General features: G+C 37.4%; 1 protein-coding gene across 1 annotated transcript in view; it reads left to right on the top strand.

Annotated features, from left to right (window-relative positions):
• Positions 1–12,640, top strand: part of DCHS2 (dachsous cadherin-related 2) — a gene marked incomplete at its 3' end in the record, with an annotated part of 174,089 nt that overhangs the window by 72,640 nt on the left and 88,809 nt on the right. Inside the window, exon 2 of the mRNA XM_081135422.1 lies at positions 9,290–9,481. Within this exon, the coding sequence (XP_080991548.1) occupies positions 9,290–9,481 (192 nt within the window). The remainder of the gene's footprint in view (positions 1–9,289; positions 9,482–12,640) is intronic.

The following is a 12,640-nucleotide window of genomic DNA, read 5'->3' as shown; positions in this document are numbered from 1 at the left end:
GGAATACAGACAAGGCTATCTTAATCATCTCTACTCCCTGTGTGGACACCATCAAACTGTGGTGTGTTTAATTCTGGGAGTCCCTGGAAATGATGTTGGGAGTGGTGAGGAGGTGCTTCGTTACACTTTAGGTTCATGCAGAAGATCATCGGTCAAGTCAGGGTTGAAATGGTGGAACACTGGAATGGCAGAACATTTCTGGGAAACTGGAGAGTTTAGACTGGCACATGCCATAATGAAAACCTTTGTAGCATACCTTAGCAAGAAAAGACTATTTTTTTTGCTTAAAAGTATCTTTTTTTGTTAAAAAACATTATAATTTGTGAATAATAAAAAACCTGTTTATACAGTTTTTTAATAATCAATTACTATTTTGAAAAAAAAAGTATCTTTTAGTCATAGCCAGCCTTTAGATGGCACTAATGGCCTTGGGATGTGGGAAATTAATATGCCACCATGAGATCAAACAGCTAATTAAACAGACTGTTTTTTAAATAATCACTTACTATCTTATCCTGTCTTTGTCTCACCTTCATAGGTATAAACTGTGAGGTCAATTTGTTTTCCCCCAAACAAAAACTTTTGAGCCCAAATGTTGACTTGGAACATTGTGGGGTGAGTTGAACAGCTATGTGAGTGGTACTCGAGTCAACCTCTAAAGATTCTAACTTGCAAGGAGCAGGCTTTGCTTTTTATTAATTTTAATTGCATGTTTAGAGTGATCTTTTGGCATTTCCTGGCCTAAAAATACCTCCTAAGTTTGCATTCCTTGGTCAGTTATTAGACATACAGCTGTTATGCTTGTAACTCCTTTTCTATAGGATGGTATGTATTAAGTAAATGTACTTTGTACTCTATTTAATTAAAAGGCTAACAAAGCTGCTAACAAAATGACACGAAATTCAGAAAGATGAAAATAAATTCAGGAAAATGGGGCAGATGAAAGTGAAGAGGCAGAGTAAGAGGGAGCCAGGAAGGATTTAGTCCCTGGAAGGAGAGTCTGCAAGATCACACACATGCATTCAAGCTGGTACGATTCACCAGAGTGACAAGATTCATGTAGTCGCCGAGTTAAAACATTCCTGCTGCTTGGGAGAAGCATTGACTTTTCTGGAACTAAAGCCTGGGGGAATTGTTTTCCTGTAGATTTTTATAAAAGGGAACACTGAAATGTAATAGGATTTCCCCTAAAGAGTGTACTTCTGATAAATATACAATTCTGTAAGAGTGTTTGGACCGGGGGCAGGAGGCAGAGCAGTGCAGCCCACACTTCCATTAGATCGCTTTTCCCCTAGGAAAGCAAAGCTGCTAAACGGAGTCTCAGTTTCCAAGCCGTAACATTTGCCAACTGTGATTATAATGCCTTTGCAGGTGTGAAAAGAGCAGTTAACTGGGTTTTCGTAAGTCAGAGTCCGTATTGGAACTTACAGCCTGAAGTTCAATTGTGGACGGAACCTCCCTTGGCCTTCCTGCTATTTGTCTTCTTGTTAGGATCTTTCAAACCCTTGGGCCCCTTGACTGTACAGTGCACCTGTTTGTGTTTATATCTGAGCGCACACCCTTCCACTGGGAAGACCTCTGGGCATAGACTTAGGGTAGCTCTTTGGTTTATAAAACATGTCCTGGAGAAGTACAACTAAACAATAAAAGTCACATGGTTCTAATTTACAATATTCATTCCCAAAAGAGAATGTGACGGTTCAAATGAATCCTTTAAATAATTTAACAACCAGCTCCCTCTCTTGATTCTGTAGGCCTTTCAAGGTGTCCTTTGTGGATAGAGTGGGGAGAAGTTAGCCCTTAAAAATCACACAACGTAGAAGACAGATATCAGGCTCAATAGAAAACATTGCTTACAAAAACATTAAAAAGTAGTTTGCCATGAGTGCATCCCAAGAGAGAACACCTGTTAGGAGTTTGGGGTATATTCTTTAGGTTTTTATTTTTCTGCAAATAATAACATTTATGTAACTCTGCACAATAGCCTTCTCTCTTGAGTTAGGAAACTGGTCGAAAGGAAATGAACCTTACCTTTCAGCGGTCCCAAGGGTACTGCGTGGCCCATCACCTTCATCTCCTGTCGTTCATGTTGAAGGACTACACGTGTGCAGGTGCTGGCATGGAAAATTGTATCTGATTTTCTTTTTTTGCTGGTGAACACACAGGTAGAGCCACAAAACATGTAAAGTCACCTTTTTAAAAAATTTATTAATTTTACTTTTCAATTATAGTTTACATTCCATATTATTCTGTATTAGTTTCAGATGTATAGCATAGTGGTGAGACAATTATGTACTTTACAGGGTGGTGCCCCCAACGCTTCAAATACCCACCTGGTCCCACACATGGTTATTACAATATTATTGACTATATTCCTATACTGTAATTTATATCTCGTTAATGTAAATAACAATTAAAAAGAGATCTTGAAACTCATGCAGTTAGAATTTGTGAAACAAAGTCATAATTGTTTTTCAGGTGTAACTGGAAGTAAAAGATAATGTGAGTATATTTTAGGCTACTTTGTGTGTGTGTGTGCCTGCATGCGTGTGTGTGAATTATTACTTATGATATTAAAGTGATTTGCGTTTTGATTGGCAGTGTTGAGTCAACTGGTTTACTTAAAATTGCTCCTAGAATTTCTGACTATTCTTTTGTCTTAAGATTATTATGAGTATCAACAGCCTAAATGAGATCACTGAAATTACTTAATAAATCAAAGTCAAGCATGATTTGTAAGTACCAATCAGTGGATCAACTACTGACAACCTAATTTATATAACATAAATATTAGTTAATTATTCTTTAAGGATGAGTATCTTACCTATGAAGGAAGATTTGACCTCATTAAAACAGTCTAGTGGGTGGAGAGCTCTGGAAGGAGAACTTCATGGGCTATGGGGGTGGGTGACTCTGTTCCTTCAACTTTAACTTCTTTTAACTCTTTTTAGCATAGGTACATTGGAGGGTTCTGGATGTTTGTTCTGTTTGACTTGAGTGTGTGTTTATGTATTTGTATGTGTTTAAATATAAGGTAAAAAGATCTTCATAAACGAGTTATTGAATCATGGCTACATTTAATTTTATCTTATGGATGAATTATAATTCATTTAACAACTTTTATTTGGATTCTTGAATAAATAATGCTACGTTATATATATGTCTTTCATACAAATATCTGTCTACATATATTCCTAATTGGGTCAAGGAGATGAATATTTTTAGGTTTGGGAGAATGTTTACCATATGTATATGGTAAAAGCAAAGTTACTTTCCAGATAGGCTTTTAAAATTAAGTACATATTTATTTCATCTTTGCTACCACTTAATATATTATTTTGATGGTTTCCAATTTGCTATTATTTTAATGTTTCCCAAATTGCTATTAATGTAATGGTTGCCAGTTATTTTAATGGTTACATATATTTATTCTTCTGTGAATTATTTGTTCATGTCATTTGGTCATTTGCCTATTTTTTTGTATTAGGAAATCAATATTTTTTATTATTAAAGGACTATTTTCATATTAAGGACATTAACTTTTTACCATATTTGTTGCAGATAACATACTTAATTTGCCTTTAAATATTTTTGTGTATTTAGTGGAGTTTTAAGTTATTATATACTCATTGTATTGATATTTTCTTTTGTGATTTTTGTCCATCTGTTTTAGTTTGTAATTCCTTTTTACTTTGACATTTCTTTCCAATGTAAGAATCGGCCAAATATTTCTATATATATTCTTTGTGTGTTAAATGATTTCATTATTTATATTTAACATATCTGTGTAGATCTTATTTTGGTGTGAGGTTAATATCAAACTTGATTTTTTCCCCATGTTCTTTGCCATTTTTTTTCCTAGCAATTTATGTGGATAAATCCACATTTCTCAGTGGTTTACGATGTTTCCTTTGTAATATAAAATTAGGTTTACCAGCATCTGTTTCAGGTCTTGCTTTTGTGTTCTACAGATCTGCCTGCCAATTCTATTTTTAGATCACACTCTTTTAATTACTTACTTTGTAATACCACGTAGGACAAAGTTACCCTTCATCCCCACCCATTGGTCTCCTTTCACAAAATTTCCTTTGGCTGCTTTTTTGGGGGAGGGGAGGGTAATAAGTAGTAGGATTAGTGATTTCTTAATCTCATTCTTTAATTAAAGCAATAAAAATGTGTTATCAGAACAGTAAGTTTTTACTGTAATTTGAGAACATATAATTAGTTTAGTCATCCAACAGCTCTATTTCTCTGAAAATACATTTTGAAAGGTAAAAGTGAAACACAGTTCTGTTTCCAACCACTGAATAGTTTCATATGCCTTAATACAGTTATTTTTTTCTTTTGCTGGTTTTAGCATTTTGAATTTTATTCTTTGATGGTGTAGCTTGGTTAATAGGTTGTGTTTTAGAAATTAAAAACTATTCCTCAATGAGTGTTTGATGGGTGTTATAAAATATATTGTCCTTTTGTTGTTCTTGTGTAGTTTTGATTTCTGAATCATAAGCTTGACTCAACAATCCAGCAAGACTAGGAGCAGGCTAAAGAAAATAATGGAACCCAGCAAGTGCAGCGAGAGCACGAGGAGTGGAGGCTGTTGCAAGCAGCCAGGGGTGAGGGATGCCCTCCTGAGCTACAGAAAGATTACTCGGATGGTTATGATAAAATGCAAGTCAGTTTCTTAGAGTTGTCCACAGTGGGCAATGCCCACTACAGGCACTGTGTGTCGACTGGAAAGAGAAGTGGTCCCAAGACTGGGTTCTGGGTGCTGTGGTGTTCAGAGGCCGGGAGAAGTCAGCCAGTAGAGGAAACTTAGGTTTGGGAGGAGAGTTAGAGTGCGGGGTCTGATGAGAAAGATGATTAACTGTGTTAGGAGCAGCTGAATGGTGCAAAAAATAAGGACCCAGCCTTGATTATTAGACTTGGTAGGACACAGGTCGTTGGTGAAGTTGCCAAAATTGTGTTCAGAGAGTAGCGTGCTTGCGTATGGGGACCATTCGTTGTGGTCCCAATGCTGAATCCAACTTTTCAGTGGAATATTTTAATCCTGTTTTAACTGTAAGATCAGTGATTGGCTAAGTGGTTCAAATGTAAAAAGTTGTATTTTGTGATTTTTTTTCTTCTTTTTGTTTGACGTTCTATGTGTGGGTATGTTGTGGTAATAACTTTGTTTCTGCAAACAGTTATATGCTCATGGATATAGCATATAGTTTTGGAAATTATAATAAGAAAAATTAAAGTGAGTTACTTTATTTTAAATTTTGTCTAAAGTGCAGCCACTTTTCTCTAGGAATTTTTTATTGGACTCTGAGACTTTTCTATAAACATCACTGAATTAAATAATATGATTGACACAATATCACCCTATGACTTTGGGTTGACTTTTGGGTTTTTGAGTGCTGATGTGATTGGCTGGACAAGTGGACTCCAACAGAACTGCCCAGTTGTTGAAGAGAAGACCTTCCTAAATGAGGGGAGGGGTGTTCTGGTGAGGGAAATGCAAATAGAGTTATTGCACTTATGGAACATGCAAACATGCTTTCAAGAGCCAGTGTTCTCAATCTGTCTCCTGTCTCCATTCACATGGAAGAATCCTTACCCAGATGTCAAAGGAATATCTTTTATGTAACACTTAAGGAAGTAGTAAAAATTCTTTCAAATTTCAGGAAGCTAATAATCAAATCAGGAAGATATTTATATCATAATAATATTTTACATTTTTATAATGTCTCCATTAAATCTGTGAAGGATCAGGCTAAGGGAGACCAGTTCAGAATTGGAATAATTTTAAAGTAAAATCATCAAGTTTATCTGTCTGCAACAGGTGAACTGAAATTGAGATGAGGAACACAGGGATGGCACTGAGAGTGATAGAATGTGGCTCTTTGAGTAGATTCACGGATAAAACCTGTCAGAGCTCTAGAGCCCTAATTTAGCACCACAAGGTTTTGATAATAAACGCTGTTGAGATGCTTCTCTGATCCTTTGATTTAAGCAGCTATGTCAGCAGAAAGGGCCCACGGAGCTTATTTACTAAGCAAGATTTCCTCTTGAGGATTTGGCAAAGCCATTTCTATTTTCTTTTCTTTAAATTGCCTACATTTTATGTGTCAGTCAATGGATACTGGGAAATACAGACCTTATAAAGATGCTAAATAATTGTAGTTGTTTAAGATCAAATATTAGTAGGTAGAATATATTGTTCTGGAATATTAGGTCAATATTTTTAGGGAGTTGAGTAAAAACGGGGAAGAATACATTTTTATTTTATGATTCGGAAACTCAGAATCTGAACTGCTAACATAAATTGAGATCAGTACTCTTGTCCCACTTTTTACTCCATATTTTGCTTTGCCAAAAGTCCAGATGAGAAAAAACTGGAAATAAGGAAACTTGTTTTATATAAGCTAAATTACTTGTTAATATGTGCTATTAAAGGCTGAGAATAAGCTTTAGAATTCGAAGTTCATTGTGTTTATCATCTTCCGATCAAGCCAGAGTTATTGAGAATACCATATGGCTTTAGGAAATATATTTGGTGTCTTTGGGAACTCGAGGCTACTAAATCATTAACAGCTGCCGGAATGGAATAGACCAAGTGTACTTGGAATTTAGTCCTTTGTAGTGGGGAAGCTCGTGGGTTTCCTGGTACAGCCCATTTGATGAGAAGAATAACTTACAAACATGTTAGCTAGTTGCACAGGGTGAAATTTTGCCAGAGAATATTAGATAGATGAGAATGAAGATGAATTTAAAACACTGTGTCATTAGTTGAAAAAATTAAAGGCAATTAAGGAGGAAAAAGTAATATTGCCAATTGTTAAGAGTTTCATCAGGTGCAGGGGTTATCGACCTAGGAACTATTTACCTTTGGGCCAGAGAATTGTTTGTTGTGGGGTCTGTAAGATGGTTAGTAACATCTCTGGCTTCAACCCTCTCCTCAGCTGTGACAATCAAAAATGTCTCCAGACATTGCCAGATGTCCTCTTTGGCAAACTTGCCCCTGATCGAGAACCACTGGGCTGGACTACACGATAGCCCCCAAAGTCACATTCCAGTAATATGCTCAAGGTAGAATGGGATGAAGGTCTGGCTTAGTGAGAACTTTGGTTGTTGAACATATTATTGGGATGGGATTTTGTTTGGAAAACGTAATAATTAGAGTATAGCTCCTGTATGTATATTGTATGGATAGTGAGTAGATCAATTTTTTTTAAAATCCAGAGTTAAATGGGTACAGCGGAAATACTAATAATGTAGGTGATGATTGTCTTCTATTTTGCCTCCCTCCAAAAAACTGTAGCGATGTGCAGGACCGCTCACACCGAATCTGTAGTAGGATCACACCGGGGAGCCTTGCCTGGGTATGAATTTCCACTTGCTGAAATTTCCCTGCATAGTAGAGGCTACTTAGAGACCTACGTAACCTTCTGTGCTTGTCTTCATGTAAAGACACAGAGGCACTTGTGGCAGACTTTTTGTATTCACCGAACATCTTAGTGATCCTACACTTTGTCCCAGTCTCTCTTCCAGTTAGGTTGGGGCCATGTACCTAGTTCTGGCCAGTGAAATATGGGCTGAACTTAACTTCTGGGGTGAGGAAGTTGAAAACAAGAGTGCCTCTTCCCCTCTCTCTTCCCCTGTCACAGTGACCTTGGGGGCGTCACCAATATGTGACCTATGAACCAAAGAAACAGCTGCTCCTTTTTTTCATTTTTTTCTGTTCTTTATTCTTTTTATGGAATGTCTACTAGTTGGATGTTGGATTGTGAATTATCTGCTTAATTCTCTTTTATTTCCAATTGTTAACACTGCATCTATTTTTCTGCTTTGGGGAATCCAGTTGGAATTTGACCACACAGAAGAGAAGGTTCATTTAAGGCTCGAGAGCACAAGCTTTACTGCCAGTTGACTTTCTTCGTGCTAACGCTATTCTGGGGAGAAAGCCACATGCACATTAAGTAAACAGTTACTTGGAATAGTTTACACACAATCTAACAAGTTCTGCACTGGAGGAAGATCAGGAGACTTGGGAGTTATTTTTTTCAGGAAACGAAGGATGAACTGACAAAGGATAAGACTTGGGAGGTAGGATAGTGTGATCCTTAACAGCATGTCCTCTGCTGTGCAACCGCTTGGGTCTGAAAGCCATTTTTGACACTTATTAGCTGTATGATCTCTGTCAAGTTACATAAGCTCTCCGAGCCTGACTTTTCTGATCTGTAAAGTGGAGTTGGTTATAGATTATAAGTATGTAATGCATGTTAAGCAATTGGGATAGTACCTGTTCTATAGCATATAGGGTGGTTGTTTTTTCTGTGTGTTTTTTGTTGTTGTTTTTTGGTTGATCTTACGTTAAAGTGCTTCTTTCATTTTAAGTGCTATTTAGATGTTTGCTGTTAACTGAGTTGCATATCAAAAGGGTTATCCTGAGCCTATGAGCTCAACAATATTTTGAATTCTATGTAGCGTGTTACATTTCTCACTAAATGCTCCCACAGTTAGAGTGTGAGTTTAAATGCTTTCATAATTCCAGTGGATTCATCTTTTCTATCGGGCATATGACCATTGCTAACATAAAAGGTATTCATGGCCGAAGAGAAAGGTGCCCTTTCCTCTGGGCAGTTACCGCCCCGGGTCGGTGCGTGTGTTTTGGCGAGCAGAGCGCGGGCTGGGTTCCACCCCCGTGCCTCCGCTCGCAAGGGGCCTCTGTGCAGGACGCAGTCTGCCCTCCACTGTGGGCCCTGATGAGGGCATTGCTCCTGCAAGGAAACCCCATCCTCATACTCCAGGGTGAATTCTGTCGCTTGGATTGGATTACCACTAATTGTGCCACCTATGGCCTTGGTCTGCCCTACCCTTGCTGGTCTGAAAGGGGGGAGGCGGTGTTGAACCCATCACTTAAAGGACTTCGGTATGAGAGGGAATCCACAGATACATTGTCAAGTTTTAACAGATGGATGGTTTGAAATCCGAGATTAGATGAGATCACTTAGATAGAGTGAGAGGAATTGGAGGCAGAAGGACCAAGGGCTGGGCCCCAAGGAACTCAGACTTTCAGAGATCCCGTGCAAGTCTAGGCGTGGCCAGAGGAGACTGACAGGAGAACTCAAAGGGGGGCGCGTTGTCAGGAATGTGAGAGGGAGAGCCATAAATCCGAGCCCACGCTCTCTCTCTGGATAGCTGTGGGGCTTCCTTGGTCGTGCAGATCGTGATGGTAATACATGGCCCACTGAAAAGTGATTGCTAGCATTTCTGTTTCCTCACTGGTCAACCTTCCGTCTCATAGGTAAAAGCCTCAGATGCGGATGCAGGACTCTATGGCCTGGTCCAGTATTCTCTTTATGACGGATTCCAAAGCTACGAAGCACCTCGAGCCTTCCAGATTGACCCACGTGATGGATGGATCTGTGTTTCTCAAGATATCGACAGGGAAAGGGATCCAGCCACCTATGATCTCTTGGTGAAAGCAAGAGATGGGGTAAGTTTTGATGTATGGAATTTTAAACAGACTCAAAACTGAACCACTGTGTGTATACATTAGAGAGTACTAACAATTGTCAATGGCCAGTATTGTTTCATAAATCACTACCCCTTTTCCTTTGCTGGAGAATTTTGAAGCAAATACCAGATATTATACCATTCCATCTATAAATAGTTCGATAATATCTCTAACAGATAATTATTTTTAAAAACATAACTATAACAAATGAACATGAATTAATAATATCTAATACCCATTCCATTTAAGATTTTCTGGATTATCTAAAAATGCCTTTTAATAGTTTTCTTATTTGAATCAAGATTCAAATAAGTTCACAAATGGATTTCATCACTATCTTCCTTAAGTTTCAATCTATGATAGTTAGCCCCCTCCCCATACCTTTTCTCTTAGGATATTTATTTTTGGAAGAAATTGGGTCCTGGCTTCCTGCTGTAACTGCCCCTTCCACCCTCTCACCCTTCAAGAATAATCACTGTTGACTTCTAAGACCAGCCATTATTTGCTTACTTTTAAACTTTCAGTGAATGGGTTCATACAGGAGATGTTTTCATTTATGCTTTTGCCCAACATCATTTGTAAGAATCATTCATGCTGTTATGTGTAGCAATAGTTCATTCATTCTTATTGGTTTATAGTATTCTTTTCTGTGAATTCAGAATAATATTTATTCTATAACTGAACATACCCATTTTTATTACAAATTGTATTTCTGTGAACTATCTCATACATGTAATTTGGTGAACAAATGTAAGCATTTATAGTGAATATATATTTAGGAGTGGAATTGCTAGATCATAAGAAAGCCAAACAACTTTTCAAAATGGTGGTACCAATTTATACTCCCACCAGTTACGTATGAGAATTTCATTTGCTCCACATCACCCCCAGTGTTTGGTATGTAATGTCTTTATAATTAGAGCGATTCTGGTACCTGTGTAGTGGTGTAGCCCGTTGGGGCTGGCTTTGCATTACCTTGCAGACTGATGAATTGAGCACGTTTTCCTGTTACTGGCTGTTTGTTTAACTTGTTCTCTGAAGCATCTATTCAATTCTTTACCCATTTTCTATTGTACTGTTGCCTTCTTTTCTTATTGATTTGTATGAATTCTTTATATTTTTGGCATTCAAGTTCTTTCTTGGGTATATTTATTGCATGTATTTCCTGTTCTGTGGCTGGCCTTTCACTCCCTTATTGATGTCTTTTGAGGAACAGAAGCCCTTAATTCTCATAAAGCTCAGTTTATCAATTTGTTTCCCTTTACAACTAGTACTTTTCCCCTTTACAACTGTTCTTTTAAGAAGTATTTGCGTACCTTAGGGACAGGAAGGTATTCTCTTATATTTTCTTCCAAAAACTTTATTATTTTACCTTTCCCACCAATTTTTTTCAGACTAGTGAGAGGGATGTTTATTTTTTCCAATATGGGTGTTCAGTTTACCTAGCGCCATTTGCAGAAATGATCGTTCTGTCTTCATTCAACCGAAGCATCACTTTTGTCGTGAATCATGTGACTGTGTGCGACTGTGTGTGTGTCTATTTCTAGACACCCTATTTTTGACTTAGTTGTCTAACTTTGTACTAGCTCCATATTCTTTTAAAATTTTTGGCTTTATAACACATGATACATGCATTCTTTTAGCTTTGTTTTTCATTTTCAAGATTGCCTGACCGTTTACACTTCAAAGTACATTTTAGAAACAGTGTGTCCAATTTCTGTTCCATTACAGCAGAGATAGCCTACTTTTCACACAGTTTTGCACTTTTTCTTTTCACTAAGTCTATTTTGGAGACTTTCTTTGTTCCTTTTTGATCTGCTTACTGACTACTCCCTTCTGTAGATAGATGGGCACTGCTAACACCTTTCTGGTCTAATCTTCCTCTTTTGAAATTAGTGGGAGAATCTATTTCCTTAAAACAGATGATGGGGAAAAATGAGTCTGACTATATTTATTACAAGTAAACATGTAGAAACTAACATGAAAATATTCAGTAAAATTACTGTGATCTATTGCTATATTCAGGAAAATTACTAGGATCTACTTGGTTAGATTTTATCAACCCCTGACTGTGATTTCAGGAATCCTTGCTTCTATGTAAGAAAACATGTAGGAAACAAAAATAGGAGTACACAGAGGAGCTTAGGTTAATTCAAGTCTGTGCGATTATTTAAAGCCAGATATATGCACACACAAATATTTATTCAAGGCTTCAGAAATATATGCTTAATAGATTTTAAGACAATTATAAAAGGCCATCCTAGGCTTGAATAACCAGTTTAAATCCAATGCTGCAGTAGTCGAACATCTGCTTCTAATTAGTTGGTTTCAAATGATTGTGTAAAAGTGTATATAGAAATTATCTTAATAGAAATAAGATCATTTGATGCCAGAAATTTTTTTACTGCCAAAAAGTAATGCATTAATTAGGAGCATTGGCAGAGGAATAAAATTTAAAAAAATCAACCCGGATATTTAATTTAAACCTCCTTGCTTACTTCTTTGTTTCCATATTGAATCAACTCCACAGACTTACTCTGCGGAAATGCCTTCCTTTTCTCTCAGCTTACCAGTCTCTATGGCAACACTCAAGTGCATCTTTAACCACATCATCTTTCCACAGGCTTTCCCAGCTTGAACAAAGGCGATACATTTTTTCCCCCAGCCAAAAGGCATTTTCTTTTCTTAGAGATAACTAAGAAAGTGTTTATAGGCTGTGTAGCAGCTTTTGGTAGTTTTTAGAAATCAAAGAAGAAACAGCCTCCAAGGTGGTGATTGCCATGGTCTGAATGTTTGTGATCCTCCAAATTCATATGTTCATCAACATATTGAACATTGGTATTAGGAGGTGGGGCCTTTGGAAGGTCATGAGGGTGAAGCCCTCATGAATGGCATTATCGCTCTAATAAAAGAGACCCCACAGAGCTCCTTAGCCTCTTCCATCATCTGAGGGCACAGCAGAAGTTGGCAGTCTCTGGGCCTTCACTAGAACCAGGCCATGTGGCACCTTGATCTTGGACTTCTAGCCTTCAGAACTGTGAGAAATAAATTTGTAATTGTGTATAAATCTCCCAATTTATGGTATTTTGTTATAGCAGTCTGAAAGGACAATGATGTATGTGAATCAGAATATTCTTT

The sequence above is a fragment of the Miniopterus schreibersii genome (genome assembly GCF_964146895.1).
Source record: "Miniopterus schreibersii genome assembly, chromosome: 4".
Lineage (NCBI taxonomy): Eukaryota > Metazoa > Chordata > Mammalia > Chiroptera > Miniopteridae > Miniopterus > Miniopterus schreibersii.
Note: the sequence above shows the minus strand (reverse complement) of the source record. Positions and strands in the feature narration are given on the sequence as shown.